The sequence below is a fragment of the Pistacia vera genome, unplaced genomic scaffold, assembly GCF_008641045.1.
Source record: "Pistacia vera cultivar Batoury unplaced genomic scaffold, PisVer_v2 Contig46, whole genome shotgun sequence".
NCBI classification, from domain to species: domain Eukaryota; kingdom Viridiplantae; phylum Streptophyta; class Magnoliopsida; order Sapindales; family Anacardiaceae; genus Pistacia; species Pistacia vera.
The window spans coordinates 1,211,480-1,231,642 of record NW_022196290.1 but is presented as its reverse complement, the minus strand read 5'-3'; the positions used below and the strand labels follow the sequence as shown (position 1 = coordinate 1,231,642).

At 35.4% G+C, this 20,163-nt stretch overlaps 3 protein-coding genes across 3 annotated transcripts; 2 read left to right on the top strand and 1 right to left on the bottom strand.

Annotated features, from left to right (window-relative positions):
* Positions 1-3,050: 3,050 nt before the first annotated feature.
* LOC116145061 (pentatricopeptide repeat-containing protein At4g21065-like) lies at positions 3,051-5,366 on the bottom strand. The gene has a single exon (XM_031430507.1). It carries the CDS (start codon positions 5,364-5,366, stop codon positions 3,591-3,593), a length of 1,776 nt encoding a protein of 591 aa, XP_031286367.1. The 3' UTR covers positions 3,051-3,590.
* A 180-nt stretch (positions 5,367-5,546) lies between these two features.
* Positions 5,547-14,602, top strand: LOC116145084 (putative ATPase N2B). The gene is made up of 11 exons (XM_031430528.1): positions 5,547-5,778; positions 6,287-6,423; positions 6,528-6,670; positions 7,155-7,300; positions 7,609-7,688; positions 7,950-8,207; positions 8,689-8,799; positions 9,133-9,255; positions 9,804-9,925; positions 10,003-10,296; positions 14,437-14,602. The coding sequence occupies exons 1-10, from the start codon at positions 5,649-5,651 to the stop codon at positions 10,103-10,105; spliced, it is 1,353 nt and encodes a 450-aa protein (XP_031286388.1). The 5' UTR covers positions 5,547-5,648; the 3' UTR covers positions 10,106-10,296; positions 14,437-14,602.
* On the top strand, positions 10,336-16,562 carry LOC116145059 (putative ATPase N2B). Its single transcript, XM_031430506.1, has 14 exons — positions 10,336-10,342; positions 10,427-10,563; positions 10,668-10,810; positions 11,295-11,440; positions 11,749-11,828; positions 12,090-12,347; positions 12,829-12,939; positions 13,273-13,395; positions 13,944-14,065; positions 14,143-14,212; positions 14,618-14,710; positions 14,925-15,052; positions 15,359-15,500; positions 16,153-16,562. Exons 1-14 carry the CDS (start codon positions 10,336-10,338, stop codon positions 16,243-16,245), a joined length of 1,653 nt encoding a protein of 550 aa, XP_031286366.1. The 3' UTR covers positions 16,246-16,562.
* The last annotated feature ends 3,601 nt before the right edge of the window (positions 16,563-20,163 follow it).

The window sequence follows — 20,163 nt, the reverse complement described above, 5'->3', positions numbered from 1 at the left end:
AGTAAAGACAAAAGCTCAATGCATGGGATAAAGTGAACCGACAAATAAAGATAGATAGAGAAGCTAGAAACTTGGGAAAAGCGGTCAAAAGTAAAAATAATTGCATATGTAAAGCTCTAAGTTGAAAGTGACAGATACCAATTACTGTTGGCCTTGGCCCTGCGATAAAGCAGAAGTCTAGTGATTTGAGCAATTTAAAGTGATTGGTACACGGCCTGTTAAACATGAAGAATTGCTCCATGGAACGTAAATTTGTGTATATATATATATAAATTAAAAAGTTCAAAGCAACTTGGTCAATAATGCAACCATATATTCCAGGGAGCCCTCCACTACATGCAGATCCAGAGCCCAGAATTTGTGTACTTCCTCCTAAAAACTGGAATGTATCAGAAATTTTTCCTTTGACCATATTATTTTGCACCCCACTGATCTCAAACTCGTGTGGGATTATATTTTGTCACATGGATCATATTATAGAAGGTCCAATTCAGCCAAACGAAGTAAAAGATAACAGTATCTTAATCAATAAAGGTCTTCATATGCGCTAATTTAATTAAATAAGTAAGCAAAGTTCAAGTCCTCAATCATGACATAGAATATTTCAAAAAAAAAAGATGATTAGGGCTCCCCACAATATGTGATTATCTGATTTTTAAACATTATTCCCAAGGTCTCATGAAAGGAAGAACTTTTATTTCCTAGTATGCATGAGGATGGCTTTTCCCGAATCAAACAAATTGCTAGTAAGAAAAATATGTGGTCTATAAACAATTGTTACATAATCCAACAAGTATAATATATTTACCAGATGACATATGAAGTGATCAGCATACAGCACTACAGATTGCAATTTGCATACACAGGAAGATCAGGCCAACTTCTGGAAGTTAGCCAATTATATATCCGTGTACATTATCATTAACAGTGAGAAGACAAATACATGTGTATAAGCTCAAATGGACAGTAAGTCTGATCACGAAGAAGCTAGTGACACTCTGCCAACTTTTTTGAAATTGTTTCTACACTACATATGCATGTCTTTAGATAAGGTTGGTATGGATGAAACGTGACTCTGTGGGGTGGCTTGAATAAGATTGAAGATGACAAATTAAAGTACCTATGACCCATAATGACCAGTGAGATGAACTTAACAAGTCTGGACTGAAGTGATAACAAAACAATCTGCAGTATAGTTTAATAGTAGAATGTTCCCCAGGAATAGTCTAGATAAGTATGCACACAATTTTTTTTTTTTTTTTTTTTATTTTTTCAGTTCAGACTTAAAAAGCTGCAGTTATATCTATGTGTAAACATATTGGAAATGGATCAATTATAGAAGGAATAATAGCTAAGATTATCACTCTAACTGTAAATTTTCTTCGTTTCTTGACACAGCGAACAGTACCCTAACTATAAATGAATATGACATGAGCCAAACAGGAATAAAAGTAGAAAAGCATCACTTAATAATCCCAAGTGTTGACAAACTATGGCATTAAGGTTCATCATCTTTCTTATAAGCATACCCCACAAGGTTATGACAAGATCTCTTGTCTTTGTCTGAGGTTGTATTCACCACTAAATGTCAAAGTAGGCATGATTAAAAATCTTGCTGGACGCATGAAATGTTGTTCATTTACAAATAATATAATTATAGAAGTTCTTCCTGACATGGTAGATATACAAGATAACTAATTAGTAACTAGAGTTAAATTTATCTGATCCACGACACATCCAAACCGAAGAAAAGATTGAACGGGATAAAGAGAAGGATAATAGAAAGTAACAAAGACATCTCAGTGCTAACAATGGTAAAGATCATAACCACTCGGTTGCAGAACATTATTGCAAAAACAAACTAAAGCTTACTAGTAGTTGAAGCTTTATTGATTTAACAGGTTTCTGTAGGGAATTCGGTCAGCAGCTTCTGTAAGGCAAACTTGAATATCTGAAAGCAACAATAAACTGAGTTTGAAGAGCATCACACTAATTACTTTACTGAATGAAAATGATGGCTGGTGATTGGATTGCTATACTTTCCAGCATGTCACTAAAACAACCCAGTATAACTGCACATATCTTGGCAGTGGTTTGCTTTGACATAGAGCATGTAATACAGTATTCTGAGTCGATAATGAAAGAGTTTTTTCTGGTCATCGACAACATAAAATAGGATCAAATTCTGTGTCTAAAACTCAACAGAGTTAAGGCCGCAGATATCTGCCCTTCAAAAGTTAAAAAGCAACTAATAATAATCTGAGACTGTTAGGTTCAAAGACATCTAACTTTCTGCTCCAAGCTTCAAAGGCAATACAAACGAATATGAGAAATCTCTGGCTTATTCTGGCAAAGAATAGGCAAAAGGGACGAAAACATCTAAAAATGTTCACCATGACAAGCTAGCCTTGTTACTTTTCCAACATAAGCGTGGAGTCATTATCTACATCCACTTTAGAAGAAGACAACTTCCTCTTTCCAACTCCAACCCAAGCCAAGCAAATATCTCATAAGCCTAACACTTGAAGCAACCACAAGACAGGTTGCATGCGGTCACCGTTTATCTACGGTCATCAAATATGAAGATATTTACTCCAATCTTTTGTCGAGTCACCTTCTCCCGGGAAGATGTGCCAGCACTGACACTGAGATACGCATGTCGGACAAAATATTATCTTAATATATTATATAGTTGGCACATTTCTTTAAGAAGATGGAATAGGGTTAACAATGCCTCAAACTAGAGTTGGTCCACTAACAAGCTTGGCTCAGTAGCAGAACCATTGTATAAATTAGCTACTCAAGAAAATAAACTTTACAAAGGGCTGAAAGTTGTAAAAAAGTGCATATTCTAATTATACAAAATTAATCAATCATGCATAATTTTAAGTATCTCGTAATTAATGATCTTAATTATGATAGTCGGTTGTTTAATGACCATTATTGTTTTGATTCGTTATATCAATGTTATTGCACTAATCCATGAGGCTGCAGTTTCATGTCCACATCATAAAATCTTGACGCTAAATCATAAAATCCACTCATTGTGGTAAAAACTAAAAATCATTTCAGATTTATTGCTCTTATTGCTCTCCAAATACAGATACATTGAACGTTATCAAGCCCAATACATTTCCAAGAAAGCACGCCGGTAAAGATTACAAATATTCCTTTGGAGTATCTGTACCAAAAGCACCAGAAACTTTTTTTAACAGCCTACAGCAATCTCCTTTACAAAGAATAAGACACACAGGAAGCATAATGTGATTACGAGTTGATGAACTCTTGCCAGCTGCAGTATACCCATCATTGTCCATGAAAAGGGACATGTATGCACTTGTTAGGACTTTCAGATGATCCCTCGCATGCCATGTCCGGATATTTAGTTAGGTTGACCAAAATTAGAGGACAAGAGTTGCACAGAATTGTCAAAGCTTCTGCCTACCCCAAAATTCGTTCCATAATCCATGACAGGAAATGATCATGAGTTGGGGTTCAAAGCATGATGAAAACCTCAATGGGAGTCATGAGATTTTCTACCTAGCTAAGATAATCATGGAACAATAATCCTGAAACTGATTATCAGTTTGTCACCAGAAATCACTACAGGAGCACAATCCGTCCTTGAAATGGTGAAATCTGTTCCGGTCCCTCACCACAATTTCTCGATTATAAATCTTAGAGATGAACTTAGTAGCAGAATGACAATCAGGACAAACTCGCAAATTCTTCACAATCCTAATAGGAGTTCCGGGGGGTGTTTTGAGAAGAGCAAAAGCAATAGCTAGCTTCTCGCTATGCCTATTTAAAGCATCTTCCTTATCTTCTTCGTTAATGTCCAGTAACACCTCCGATGTATAAGGAACATATCCAGCCGCCTTCATCTCTCTACCCATTTCATCCAACATCTCATATATTTCTCTGTATTGATCATGCGATTTATCCCCGGCAACAAATTCATAAATTTCGTTATTCAGCTCAATCATAGTGCTCCCAGGGATCTTGCTCATCCCCATTCTGTCCATCACCTCCCTAATATTGGTTTTCTTCTCCCAATGGAGCATTTTCGCGTATATGTTGGAAAGAAGTACATAATTAGACTCGTGCATAGGTTCATTTCCAATTAGCCGTTTGGTGATACTCTCCCCAAGCTTGAGTTCACCACGGGCAGAACAAGCACTAATCAAGGTTCGACAAACAATTGGGTTTGGTTCAATGGGCATCTTTTGAACAAACTCAAATGCCTCTTGAACTAATCCAGCCCTGCATAATATATCTACCATGCATCCGTAGTGTTCAATTTTAGGTATAATGCCAAAATCTTTTCTCATTAAATCAAAATATTTTCTGCCTTTGTCAACTAATCCGGAATGACTACAAGCAGAGAGCAATCCAATAAAGGCGACCTCATCAGGAGCGACTCCAGCTTCTATCATCTCCTCAAACAAAGCCACAGCTTCCAAACCACGACCGTGCATTGCCAAACCAACAATCACAGAAGTCCATGAAACAATAGTTCTCTCATTCATGTTTCTAAACAACTTCAAAGCTTTATCAACATCACCACATTTAGCAAACATATCAATAAGGGCGTTACATAACTCCATACATTTTTTAACCCTCCTTTTCTCAATAAAAGATTCAATCCACTTACCAACCTCAAATGCTCCCAAGTCCGTACACGCAGACAAAACCGAAACCATAGTAATCTCATCTGGACAAACACCACAAATCTGCATCTTCCTGAACAAACCTATGGCCTCAGTAGACAAACCCAAACGCGCGTACCCACCAATCATCGCGCTCCACGAAACGGAGTCAGACTTTGACATTTCATCAAATACCTTACGAGCAAACTCAATCCCTCCTTTACAACAACCATACATGTGAACCAAAGTATTCTGTACATGGATATCATCACCAAAATGGAATTTGAACACCGACCCATGTATAGACTTGCCAAAATTCAGGTCCTCAATACCAGCACAGGCCTTAAGAACAAATGGGTACGTGAATTTATTGGGAAAAACTCCAAATTCAAGCATAAGCTTGTAAAATTCAATTGCTTTAGCCTTTAAATTGTTAGTTTGAGCATAAGCTCTTATTACAGTGTTAAATAGGAATGCATCATAAATACGGGTATCGTATTCGGGTGAAAATACAAAGGAGGAAGCGTAATCTATAACGTTTAGATGGGAGGATGTGGAAGTAAACTTGGTAAGAACAAATGGGTTGTTATGGAGACCCAATTTGAGAATGTGGGTATGGACTTGGATCAGTTTTGAGATGCTATTGCAAGAATGGAGGAGAGCTAGGCAGCTCTGCTCTGCTGCTCTTTTGTTGCCTGTAAAAGTTGAAGTAATCATTGGTGTGTGAAAGAGTACGTACAATCAAGCAAGAGACATGAGTTTATATTTATGAAACTTCAAGGGAGGTGCATGATATTTACCCGGAGCGTTTTCATTTATTGCAGAGGATCGAATCTAACAGTCCCTTTGCTATCCACGTCAACAATACTCCAACTTTTCTCCACGTGGTTATCAAAGAAACAGCCACATCATCTCTCCTCTACTTCCTTCTACGCTTTTCTCTGTGTACCAGACGGCCATTTGGAAACCGAAATCACAGTCGTAGCTCCGCAGAGAAGAATGAGAAATTTGTCTTCAATGGCTTCGCTTCTCTATCTAGGGTTTTACGTCCAAAGAGGAACTTATAATAAGAAGGTTTGCATAAATGTGCTTCGCTGTTATTCTCGCCTTTCATCTCCAAAGCCTCTAGGTACCTGCCCTCTTATTATATGCTAGTTAATGTTAAGTAATTTTAATTATTATGAAAATCAGATTTTGTGATAATGTGACAGTATAAGCTGGATGATGTTAATGGTTATAGGAAATAAGTTTATTTCGGGAATGTGAATATTATTGGTGTCAATAATTTGAGTATTAATGTTTCTTCGAGGGAAATTGAGAATAGAACAGACAGGGATTTCTTGATCCACTGAACTTTGAAAAATAAAAAATCTGTTGTTTTTAACGTCGGAGCTACTTAACGCAACTTCCTACTTACCTAGTTCAACATGTAATCTGGTCAATTATTCCAGTGGCTTGTATATTTTACAAAGTGATCGTAGAATTCCTGAATCGATTCCATTGATCAGGGGATTAACTTTTTTTTTTTTTTAATTCCACTTCTTTGATGAATGGTATATTTATTAGACAAAAAGATAGCGGTTGTTGAATTTTCCATGGTATCTTCGTTAATATGGTTTAAAAAATTTATCTTTCAGGACCACTGATGCAGTACAAGAAACTGATTGAGGAGGGGAAACTGCAGCACGATCCTAACCAGGAAAGGATTGCGTTGGCATTAGAAAATTTGCTTGGGAGATTGGAACAATATGAAAAAGATATGGAGGGATATCATGTAAAGTCTGGATGTGATAATCTGTCGCGCTATGTGCCAGATTTGGTGTTCTTGTTATTCTTTGACCACCATTATGATTTGCATCCTCTCCTTACTTTTTGTAGGTAAACCTAGCCAACTGGGAGAAGAAAAGAGAGAATGAGAGGCGCAAGATATTGATGGAGGAAGCTGAGCTGAAGCAGCAGGGGGACTTGTGGGGTTCAGTTAACAAGCATCAGAATAAAATTTTGGAAAGATGGATGTTTCGGTGAGGCATTGTCTGGTTCTGTTATGACATGTTTTAGACTAACCCTCTGGCTTACTATAAAATATATGTTTATATTTGCATGTTCTGATGCTTTTGTATTTTAGGTCATGGATGTAATCAAGAACAAATATCATTGAGCTAATTCGAGAGAAACTACAGCACATAATTAGCTGAGAATATTCCTTTTAACTGATTCAATTGTTCTCTTCTTTTTCCATTACCAGAGGTGGGATTCCCATAAATTAATATGCTGTAAAATCATTTTTTATCTTCCTAATTAAACTATGGCAAATACTGCCAAAGATTAGGAAACCTCTGAAAACATGATTGAAGCATTCTGTATTCTGTGGCTGTGGGCTTTATAATATTAAAGATATGGAGCTTTAGTGATTCCTCTCAAGGATATTGGAAACAAAGTAGATATCAACACTGGAGAAATTTTAATGATGCCTTGTCTGATTACATGGAACCTCTTTTGATTCAGGAAAAAACCCAAAAATGTAGAACCAGGAGTGGGGAAATGGGTTTCATACCTTAACCGAGAAAGGAAGTTGGATTCTCTTGTTGGTCAGCGTCCAACTGCTCCTCCAGCCCCAAAAGGACTATATATATATGGCAACGTTGGAAGTGGTATGTTGGTAGATCTTATTTATGCTTTGGTAGATCTTATTTATGCTTTGGTAGATCTTATTTATGCTTACTTGTGAAGCTTGGGCATACAAGATATAACAATTAATTATACATTCAGCAATATCAATGAATTGGTTTCTCATCTGATAGCATGGTACTGTTCCATGGATCATTTCTTGTTGCTCTTTAGATAAATCAGTTGCAGTGGAGATAGCTAGTTGCTTTTAAATTTGTCTCTGAGCGTTTCATTTAATCTTTTTGTGTCTATTCATGAGACTATTATAAAGTAAAGAAATTGTTGTGTGTAGGAAAAACCATGCTTATGGACATGTTTTATTGTGGCACTGAAGGAATTGTTAAACTTCGACGAAGGTTTCATTTTCATGAGGTGAACTCTTGATTCTGATTTTCCTGATATCCTAAAAATTCCTTGTGATCGGATCTATAAATTCAAATTTATTTTCATATATGAAAGATTATGCATTTGTACTTGGGTTAAGAGAAAAAGGTTTCTTCCCCTGCAGTATGTGAATGCCGTCGTTTGATGGTAACTCTTAGGATTTTATATTTTCTTTGCATGCTATTAGTAGGTGGCTGTATATGTAATCTGCACTCGATTCCATTTATAAAAAAAAATATGTTTTTGCAGGCTATGCTAAAAATTAATGAACATATGCATAGGTTATGGAAAAATCAAGTGGAGGAAAATTCTTTGCAATCTAGCATATCTAATTGGATCACGAGTCTTCCATTTGATATGAAAGTTAAGGAATGGGTAGCTGCAGAAGAAAGATATAAGCAGGATGTTCAGATTAAAAACATTCTTCCTGCTGTAGCGGATAAGTTTCTTGTGGAGCAGCATGCAGAACAAAGAGGGGCCAGTGTTCTTTGCTTTGATGAGATACAGGTGATGCTACATGTATAAAGGGTCTGGTTTTCATTTATTTCATTGACATCACAGTTATAAGGTCGTGTTGCACTCTTGCTTCAATGTAAATCTATTGCTCAGATATCATATGTTGACACTTTTATATTAAGCAATCAAATATATATGGGTTTATTTTTTACTCTGAAGTTCAGTGATGATATCCTTCATGTAGCTCTCTGTAATTTGCTTGGGCACAGTAAAAATCCATGTTGTAAAGGTCATATTAAAGCAGAGCTCTACCGATGACCAAGTTCTCACTGAACAAAATGGCATGCTAGTTCACTTTCATATTACCCTGACATAGTGATAGCCAAGAACTCTCTGCATTTTCCAAAAGATGAATTAGGATTATGTGGTAACATTTGATAGTGTTTATCACTTCCCAGAACCTGTTGCTAAAAGAACCAGCTTATTGAACTGGCAACTCTTTATGACACAAATCTTTTGCTTTCTAGTACAGACTGTGGATGTATTCGCTATTGTGGCCTTATCTGGAATTTTAGGCAGATTGTTGAGTACTGGAACTGTTCTTGTGGCCACAAGTAATAGAGAACCACATGATTTAAATCAGGTATGTTGCTGATTGATGTTGATGAATGCAAGAGCTTAATTGACCAGATCTTGCATTCAAATTCCTCATTGTGTTGATGAAATTATAATAAACTGAGTTTGTTGTTATCGAATCCCCCTATTTTATTTAATATTATGATTAGTTGTGTTTGTGGTTGTTATGTTTGATCCATGTTCTAAAGCTTAAATATTATTATTGCTGGTCCTTGTCATTAAGTTTATGTATTGGGTGGTTATTTAACATATATAACGCATAGAAACATTACAACTGTTTTCAGAAAAAAATATAATTTGCCTGGGTTAATTTGTGTTTTTGAAAATCCTTCTCATGCAGGATGGCATGCACCGGGAGTTATTCCAAAAATTTGTTTCAAAATTGGAGAAGCATTGTGAGATTATTGCAATTGGAAGTGAAATCGATTACCGTCGCCTTATAGCACAAAGATCTATAGACCAGGTGAGATGTTACCATTGGTGGTTTCTTCTTTATCTGTTAACTACCATCAAGATCTTTTACTCTAAGAATTATCTTGACATCTTAACACCAGGTGATTTTATGTAGAGTTTAATATCTTCCACAACCTTTCACGTTTAACCTTTTGGAGGCAAAATGAGAACTATCATGATGGCTTTTCTCGGTCTTAATTTTCCGTCATTTAGTTAGATTCAGGAAGAGGCAAGTCCTCGATATTAGGAATTTTTGCTGTTTAAATTTAAGTTGAATCTTCAGCTAAAAAAGATTTGTCATGTATGCGGTGATTAGTCTAGTGAAATGGGAAAAAAGAACTCGAAAGATTAAGACTACGAGTTGAAACATTTTCATTAAATTTCCAAGCTTTTTCTGGGTGAAGTGACTAAATCATAGCTTGTCATCACGCTTCAATTTTTTCTGTCCCAGTGTAAAATAACTTGAGAAATAAAGAGTCAGGTTCTAATTATTGACAAGTGTTTGAGCATGCTGTTTCTATCTGTGTAGTTTTTGAGATTATAGTTTCGTACATGCAGGTTCACTACTTCTGGCCCTTGGATGGCAATGCTCTAAGGGCATTTGAGACAACGTGGGAACAAGTCACAATCCAGTTGGGAGGAAAAATCACATCCCATACCATCCGGGTGATGTTTGGGAGGTACTTTTCAGTCTTAAATTCAGAAATTTAATCAATTTACCCTTCCCAAATTAAATTGCACTTTTGTTCACAATCAGAACATTGGAAGTTCCTCAAAGCTGTAATGGAGTGGCACGGTTAACATTCGAGTATCTATGTGGTCGCCCGGTATTAGACTTGCCCTTCTGCATGAATATGTGATTTTTGTTCATACTTTTTCTATTTAGTCAACAAATCATTTATTAGTTAATTGCTATATATAATTGCACATCTTCATATATATGCGTAGTGTGTTTGTATGTGTATATATCCTCATTTTATTACTAATCTTTTGTTTATTTATTTTTTTGCTAAGTTGATTACTTTCATCTGCCAAATTTTTTTCATCTTAGGTGAGCTAAATTTTTTTTTTTTTTAATTCCACTTCTTTGATGAATGGTATATTTATTAGACAAAAAGATAGCGGTTGTTGAATTTTCCATGGTATCTTCGTTAATATGGTTTAAAAAATTTATCTTTCAGGACCACTGATGCAGTACAAGAAACTGATTGAGGAGGGGAAACTGCAGCACGATCCTAACCAGGAAAGGATTGCGTTGGCATTAGAAAATTTGCTTGGGAGACTGGAACAATATGAAAAAGATATGGAGGGATATCATGTAAAGTCTGGATGTGATAATCTGTCGCGCTATGTGCCAGATTTGGTGTTCTTGTTATTCTTTGACCACCATTATGATTTGCATCCTCTCCTTACTTTTTGTAGGTAAACCTAGCCAACTGGGAGAAGAAAAGAGAGAATGAGAGGCGCAAGATATTGATGGAGGAAGCTGAGCTGAAGCAGCAGGGGGACTTGTGGGGTTCAGTTAACAAGCATCAGAATAAAATTTTGGAAAGATGGATGTTTCGGTGAGGCATTGTCTGGTTCTGTTATGACATGTTTTAGACTAACCCTCTGGTTTACTATAAAATATATGTTTATATTTGCATGTTCTGATGCTTCTGTACTTTAGGTCATGGATGTAATCAAGAACAAATATCATTGAGCTAATTCGAGAGAAACTACAGCACATAAATAGCTGAGAATATTCCTCTTAACTGATTCAATTGTTCTCTTCTTTTTCCATTACCAGAGGTGGGATTCCTATAAATTAATATGCTGTAAAATCATTTTTTTTCTTCCTAATTAAACTATGGCAAATACTGCCAAAGATTAGGAAACCTCTGAAAACATGATGGAAGCATTCTGTATTCTGTGGCCGTGGGCTTTACAATATTAAAGATACGGAGCTTTAGTGATTCCTCTCAAGGATATTGGAAACAAAGTAGATATCATCACTGGAGAAATTTTAATGATGCCTTGTCTGATTATATGGAACCTCTTTTGATTCAGGAAAAAACCCAAAAATGTAGAACCAGGAGTGGGGAAATGGGTTTCATACCTTAACCGAGAAAGGAAGTTGGATTCTCTTGTTGGTCAGCGTCCAACTGCTCCTCCAGCCCCAAAAGGACTCTATATATATGGCAACGTTGGAAGTGGTATGTTGGTAGATCTTATTTATGCTTTGGTAGATCTTATTTATGCTTTGGTAGATCTTATTTATGCTTACTTGTGAAGCTTGGGCATACAAGATATAACAATTAATTATACATTCAGCAATATCAATGAATTGGTTTCTCATCTGATAGCATGGTACTGTTCCATGGATCATTTCTTGTTGCTCTTTAGATAAATCAGTTGCAGTGGAGATAGCTAGTTGCTTTTAAATTTGTCTCTGAGCGTTTCATTTAATCTTTTTGTGTCTATTCATGAGACTATTATAAAGTAAAGAAATTGTTGTGTGTAGGAAAAACCATGCTTATGGACATGTTTTATTGTGGCACTGAAGGAATTGTTAAACTTCGACGAAGGTTTCATTTTCATGAGGTGAACTCTTGATTCTGATTTTCCTGATATCCTAAAAATTCCTTGTGATCGGATCTATAAATTCAAATTTATTTTCATATATGAAAGATTATGCATTTGTACTTGGGTTAAGAGAAAAAGGTTTCTTCCCCTGCAGTATGTGAATGCCGTCGTTTGATGGTAACTCTTAGGATTTTATATTTTCTTTGCATGCTATTAGTAGGTGGCTGTATATGTAATCTGCACTCGATTCCATTTATAAAAAAAAATATGTTTTTGCAGGCTATGCTAAAAATTAATGAACATATGCATAGGTTATGGAAAAATCAAGTGGAGGAAAATTCTTTGCAATCTAGCATATCTAATTGGATCACGAGTCTTCCATTTGATATGAAAGTTAAGGAATGGGTAGCTGCAGAAGAAAGATATAAGCAGGATGTTCAGATTAAAAACATTCTTCCTGCTGTAGCGGATAAGTTTCTTGTGGAGCAGCATGCAGAACAAAGAGGGGCCAGTGTTCTTTGCTTTGATGAGATACAGGTGATGCTACATGTATAAAGGGTCTGGTTTTCATTTATTTCATTGACATCACAGTTATAAGGTCGTGTTGCACTCTTGCTTCAATGTAAATCTATTGCTCAGATATCATATGTTGACACTTTTATATTAAGCAATCAAATATATATGGGTTTATTTTTTACTCTGAAGTTCAGTGATGATATCCTTCATGTAGCTCTCTGTAATTTGCTTGGGCACAGTAAAAATCCATGTTGTAAAGGTCATATTAAAGCAGAGCTCTACCGATGACCAAGTTCTCACTGAACAAAATGGCATGCTAGTTCACTTTCATATTACCCTGACATAGTTATAGCCAAGAACTCTCTGCATTTTCCAAAAGATGAATTAGGATTATGTGGTAACATTTGATAGTGTTTATCACTTCCCAAAACCTGTTGCTAAAAGAACCAGCTTATTGAACTGGCAACTCTTTATGACATAAATCTTTTGCTTTCTAGTACAGACTGTGGATGTATTCGCTATTGTGGCCTTATCTGGAATTTTAAGCAGATTGTTGAGTACTGGAACTGTTCTTGTGGCCACAAGTAATAGAGAACCACATGATTTAAATCAGGTATGTTGCTGATTGATGTTGATGAATGCAAGAGCTTAATTGACCAGATCTTGCATTGAAATTCCTCATTGTGTTGATGAAATTATAATAAACTGAGTTTGTTGTTATCGAATCCCCCTATTTTATTTAATATTATGATTAGTTGTGTTAGTGGTTGTTATGTTTGATCCATGTTCTAAAGCTTAAATATTATTATTGATGGTCCTTGTCATTAAGTTTATGTATTGGGTGGTTATTTAACATATATAACGCATAGAAACATTACAACTGTTTTCAGAAAAAAATATAATTTGCCTGGGTTAATTTGTGTTTTTGAAAATCCTTCTCATGCAGGATGGCATGCACCGGGAGTTATTCCAAAAATTTGTTTCAAAATTGGAGAAGCATTGTGAGATTATTGCAATTGGAAGTGAAATCGATTACCGTCGCCTTATAGCACAAAGATCTATAGACCAGGTGAGATGTTACCATTGGTGGTTTCTTCTTTATCTGTTAACTACCATCAAGATCTTTTACTCTAAGAATTATCTTGACATCTTAACACCAGGTGATTTTATGTAGAGTTTAATATCTTCCACAACCTTTCACGTTTAACCTTTTGGAGGCAAAATGAGAACTATCATGATGGCTTTTCTCGGTCTTAATTTTCCGTCATTTAGTTAGATTCAGGAAGAGGCAAGTCCTCGATATTAGGAATGTTTGCTGTTTAAATTTAAGTTGAATCTTCAGCTAAAAAAGATTTGTCATGTATGCGGTGATTAGTCTAGTGAAATGGGAAAAAAGAACTCGAAAGATTAAGACTACGAGTTGAAACATTTTCATTAAATTTCCAAGCTTTTTCTGGGTGAAGTGACTAAATCATAGCTTGTCATCACGCTTCAATTTTTTCTGTCCCAGTGTAAAATAACTTGAGAAATAAAGAGTCAGGTTCTAATTATTGACAAGTGTTTGAGCATGCTGTTTCTATCTGTGTAGTTTTTGAGATTATAGTTTCGTACATGCAGGTTCACTACTTCTGGCCCTTGGATGGCAATGCTCTAAGGGCATTTGAGACAACGTGGGAACAAGTCACAATCCAGTTGGGAGGAAAAATCACATCCCATACCATCCGGGTGATGTTTGGGAGGTACTTTTCAGTCTTAAATACAGAAATTTAATCAATTTACCCTTCCCAAATTAAATTGCACTTTTGTTCACAATCAGAACATTGGAAGTTCCTCAAAGCTGTAATGGAGTGGCACGGTTAACATTCGAGTATCTATGTGGTCGCCCGGTATTAGACTTGCCCTTCTGCATGAATATGTGATTTTTGTTCATACTTTTTCTATTTAGTCAACAAATCATTTATTAGTTAATTGCTATATATAATTGCACATCTTCATATATATGCGTAGTGTGTTTGTATGTGTAGATATCCTCATTTTATTACTAATCTTTTGTTTATTTATTTTTTTGCTAAATCGATTACTTTCATCTGCCAAATTTTTTTCATCTTAGGTGAGCTATTTTAATTCTCAAAAGCTCATCAGGCTCTTCTTTCAGTGACTTTAGAAGATGGCTAGGCATTTAAACTATTTGATAGTTTGTTTTCCTTTTTACTTTTAACTTGGGCTTGTTTGTGACTTGCTCACTTTTCCTTTTTTGGGATGGTGTTTTTAACTTTATTGTCCAATGTCAGGTGGGTGCAGCAGATTATATTGCAGTAGCACAAAACTATCACACTGTTTTCATCTCCGACATTCCAGTAATGAGTATGCGAATTCGTGACAAGGTACATTAGCAACATTTTAATGTTTTTACTGCCAAACTTTGATATAATTGAGCTAAGAAAAGGAACAATATTTGGGAGTTCCATTGCAGAAACTGCTTTCTACTTTAAGTACTTTTTTAGCTTTGGAATCTTGTTTCAAATCCTACAGATCAACTATGATTGACACAATTAATTACATTCTTGTTCCTGCTGATACTAACCTGCTTCACTTTAGGCACGTAGGTTTATCACCCTAATTGATGAGCTATACAACTATCATTGCTGCCTTGTCTGTTCTGCGGCTTCTTCTATTGATGATTTATTTCAAGGAACTGAAGAGGGTACACTTTTTGATTTGGAAAGGTAGGTATTTTATTTTGTACCAGTTGGCTTGATATCATTTATTTTTCATCTGCATACCCTGCCTAAATGTTTCTGGATCTCAATAAATCGTTTTCCAACTGTAGCTTTTAATTCTGGAATTATTATTTCTTTCTTTAGAGCAAAAAATGAAGGAGTTTGATTTTTAGACTGAGCTGCAAGTTTGCAATGTTATATACTTTCTTTTCTTTAGAAATGTTTATCAATGCACCTTAGGAATTTTCGGAAATCTAGGGGTTCTGAATCATATGTTTATGACTAACATAGGCATACCTACTTGTATTTCAGTTTTCAGTTTGAAACAGAGATAGAGGGAGGGAAACTTCGCCAAAATGTTTTAGCAGAAGGCTCTGTGAGTTCAGGTGGTGCACCTGCTGGTATAGTTTCCATGCTATCTGGACAAGAAGAGATGTTTGCCTTCCGCCGAGCAGTAAGTAGTGTTCTGCTTTTCTCAAAAATTTGTTTTGTTTTTTGGTGCACTCTCCCTTCCTTTCTTAAGAAAGGGAAGGGAAGAGATAAAATGCGTTTGTTGAGCTGATCCAAAATATATTACTTTTTAACATTTGAACAATGGTACTGTGGCTTGCTTGGTCAGTGTTTCTTGATATTAAGCACAAAAGCGTCCTGTTTCTTTATTAGTGATTCCTTACTGTGTGGCGTGTACCTAACTGATGATTCATAATATTTACTAGTTAATGTTAGAATACATACTTGAATCTCTAACATTTGTTTCTATTTTAAGTCTTATTGATTTAAATTGGAATCATTTATTGGCCGTATTTATTAGGAGTAGTTGGTGATTTAGAGAGTACTTTTAGGAGTTGATTTAGAGAGTAATTTTAGGAGTAGATTTTGTTTAACACTTTCTTTTTATATCTTCTTTCTGTTTTACTCTAGAATATTGTATGTCTATATTCAGCTTAACTTAATTGAATATATGATTTGAACTATTCCAATCAGTTTGTTTCAAACTCCAGTTAACAGTGCTTCTCATGTTTTATCTATTGGCTCTATGCCCATAACATATTTAAACAAGAAATTGTTGCATATATTTTGTTAACAGAAACAAGTCGTCTTTGTAGGTCTCTCGCTTGATTGAAATGCAGACACCTCTATACCTGGAAGGAGTTCATTCTCTTCATCCATTTTTCCAAAGCAAAATCAAGAGTATGTAAATAGTCATGCAATTGCCTTCACAATCCCAATTATTGATCAAGAGGAATAAATTCATTGTACTTACAGGGACCCCTTTCAACCCTGGGTACAAAATAACGAACAAAGCTTACCCTTTCTCATCTTATATTAATTTTATTCTGTTATGATTTAACCAATTTTAATTGGTTATTATTGAGGATGGATGCTGGAAATGTCTTGTAAGATAAGATTACATCAATAAAAATTGATGATATTCTTTTCGAAGCTACATCTATTGTATCGTTATTCATATAGTAGTAAGTGACAAGTTGATATCTGAAATCAGTACAAGATTCATATTTGTCCCTTTTGCTTTAATAATCTAGAAAATTCAATGAATGCCCGCCCCAATTTTGGATTTATACTGGGTGCTCTCGACTCTTCACAGCCATCAAAAACTACAAACGAACTAAAGCTAAAAGTGTGGCCACTTTGGGATTATCATAAGATAATAGCCCCATTTAACATCGAAGTTGTTGAATATGACCTCAGTTGATTATGTGTTATAGAGCATGAAGATACCGAAATGGTTTTATTTTAATGAACTTCTCTCCGCTTGCTTTTTTACGCTTATTTTTATTCAATATACACAATGATTCATTGGATTGGTAACCCTCTCCCTCTACGTCTGTGTGTGCCAATCTTAATTTTATTCATCACTTTCTGTCACTGCTTTTTCTATATAGTATACAGGAATATTTGAAGTTGATATCACATTCATGCCATATGCAACAGGTTTAGAGGCTTACGGCTGTGGAATGAGGTCAGTTTTCTTTTCCAAAACTGCCAGTTAAGTTGTTGAAACATATTGGTTGGTTCTTCTGTTGAAAGTTGTGTATGACATTAGGGAATTTAACTTTTTTTATTTATGTCTAAAAGTGATTAACTAATAACTAATCAGTAAAGCAGATAGGTGTGCAATATAACTATTGCTTGATTCTTTGCCAATTTTGTCCCATTATTCACTTCTTAACTTAACTGCCCAAGATCACAAATTTCTTTCTTTTTGCTGTGCTCACTCCTTGATATTAGTTAGTTCATGTGAATGTGATATGATAAGAGTTCCGTTTCTAAATATATGAATCTTTCTGCTTTGTTTAGTGACTCTGCATAATCACTGCACATGGGATACTAAATTAAGAATAGTGGATGTCTTTGTTTTAAGATCTTTCATTATCATCTTTAAGGTGAAAAAAGTAGAGATTATGACCTGGATATGCATGGTTGAAGCTCATTCATATTTCTTAATAAGGTATTCTGCGTACACATTACTGGCGCCACTTTGAGATAACTATCCTGCCATTAAGTCACTAACTACATGATAAGATTGGTTAAAGATTGTTTAATTAATTGGCCGTAACAAAAGGGTAGGTGTCATTTTTTGATTGAATTTCCTAGCAGACTTGTTCTAAGATCTCAATATTGTCATCAAGTACATAAATAAGTGAACAGCCAAGCGTGGTGGCTGCACTGGTGGTATGAAAGTGAATAGATTGTGGGTTTTAAACTTTCAGTCAAACTGAAGAAAAGTTTTGTCTTCGATAGTTTCTAAGCATGCTAGAATCCAGTATGGATAACCCTCCACTTACTTGAGACACAAAACTCTTGGAAGCCTTGCTAAAACATTGGGATGACTTAGGTGGGAATTGCTTTGAATAATCATTAGCATAATTTTGATTTTGATTCAGTGGAGTCATATATTCTGGCTAACATATTCCAATGGAGCATACTTATGGACCAAAGAGAAGGAGAATTCAGATCTAGCCTTGTTTGGAATTTATTAGAATATATGATTGTTGGAGTGTGAGTGGCATTCATTTACTCTCCACTTACACATACTGAGTTATGTTTTGATGTATCGCAAGCATTAAAGTCTGATGCTTATTCAATTAGTAGATCAAAAGATTGGGAACTAAATCACCAACTTAATACTCTTATAGTCTTGTCGCAGATGCAATATGTCACGAATAAGTTTGTTCTTACATAACAAAGAGACTTCATGATAGGGATCTCTTGAGTAGGAGGCTATCTTTGTTCATCGATTTAAGTGTGAATTTGGTTTTTATAGTCAATTTCTGTTTCTTCAATTAACGGTCCTTCAACCTCAACAGTCAACCCCACCACCTCTTTTGTGAGACTACTTAAGATAAATGGTTGAAAATATTAGTCTTTTGGCTTTTTCATGGACCCTGTATGAGCTCAACATTACTGAAAGGTTTTGATTCTAACTTTTGCCATTTCCCATTTCTGTAAGATGGATGATAATACAACTTATGAATTGATATTGGAAGAGCATGATTAAAAAGCCTTTCATTTTAAAGATTAAGCAGAACATATATTTATCTCGGCAATTTGAAGAATATTGTAGCAGTAATTTCAGAAAACTTGAGTGTGAATAGTCATTAAAACAACTCAGATTTTTACAAGATTACACGCAAGGATTAATCGATTTCTGGGTTCTGGCATTGCAATTCTACATTCAATAAACTTCCTTCTTTTCTACAACTAGGTTACTTTTGTTCCACTTTTGACGGGCAAAACTTACTTGGATAATCTTGAAGTCATAGCCTGCATGGACAATTATTAAGTTAGAAGTTGATAAAACTTTTAAGCTAACAGATACAATAAGAGTAGAATAAGAACAAAGAGGAGGAGAGGATACGTACTGGACATATTCAAAGTTGATTTTTCCACCCGAGTGCGAGACGGCAGCAAAAGCATCATTTGACATGAGGCTGGTTGAAGGGCAAGGTGATTTGGGCAGAAATCCACCACCTTTACATCAATAGACCAATCTTGCAGGGTTTATTAGTGCCACTCAGGCACCTCAATCTATAACGTCTCCGACAAGCAGCACCGCTGTTCCACCAGCCTTCACTTTCGGCAACAAGAAATTTCCTGGAAGGAATTGATCTTGTCAATTGCCATTACACCTAGTTGCTGCACAAACGACACAAATCAGACGTAACCGTTTATTGAATATCATGTTATAAGCTTTATGTTGATCGAACAAAAATAATGTATTTTTCGTAGTTCACTCACCTAAGATGATAAGATGAAGCGATACCGATATCACCAAGAACAAGGTTTACTTCTTTGCTTAATAAGCTCAATACTATTGCCATGATCACTAAGAGTGCGGCCATGATAGTATTTAGAGCAAAGAGAGAGAATATATGATTAGTTCATGCTTCAAAACTTACTTCTTGGACCCTATTTATAGATGAACTGCGATGAGCTTCTCTCTTTTTTGGTATTTTTCTCTTTCGACTTCCCCATATAAAGTGCAAAGATCACGTGTACAGACTGATGATAATGGGATGGTGATCAGTTGGAATCTGGATGAGCTTTTAGAGTTCATTGATACTTCATGACTATAATTCTGCAAGCTTTATCACTTAATAAAAGGTGAGGAGAAGCCGACTTTCATATCAATTATGTTTCTATGGAGAATTATTAAAATTAAAGCTCATCTACTACACAATGATTTCCACAAACTTGTTAGAATATGTGTAGCTGCTTGAGTAGATATCCTTTATTTGAAGCTCCATTCTGAAAGTAAATAAGATAAGCAATCTTTTTTCCTGCACAAATACTATTGCTAATTGGGGGATTCCATAGATGCTAGTCAAAAAAATACCACACAGCGTTTCTGTCCTTGTTTTCTGAGATAATAGGTGACAAATTTTTGGACTTGTGCGATGCTTTAGTCTCACTTTCTGTAAATTTTGTAGACAAATTGGCATGTTTAAGCTAAACTCGATATCTTTATGGTTTTAAGATAGTAGTATAGAGTCAGTTTGGTAATAGAAAAACCAGTAGAAGGTGAAGCTCCTTGCAATAACTGATAATATTATTTATTTATTTATTTTGTGGACTAACTGAAAAATAGAAAGAAG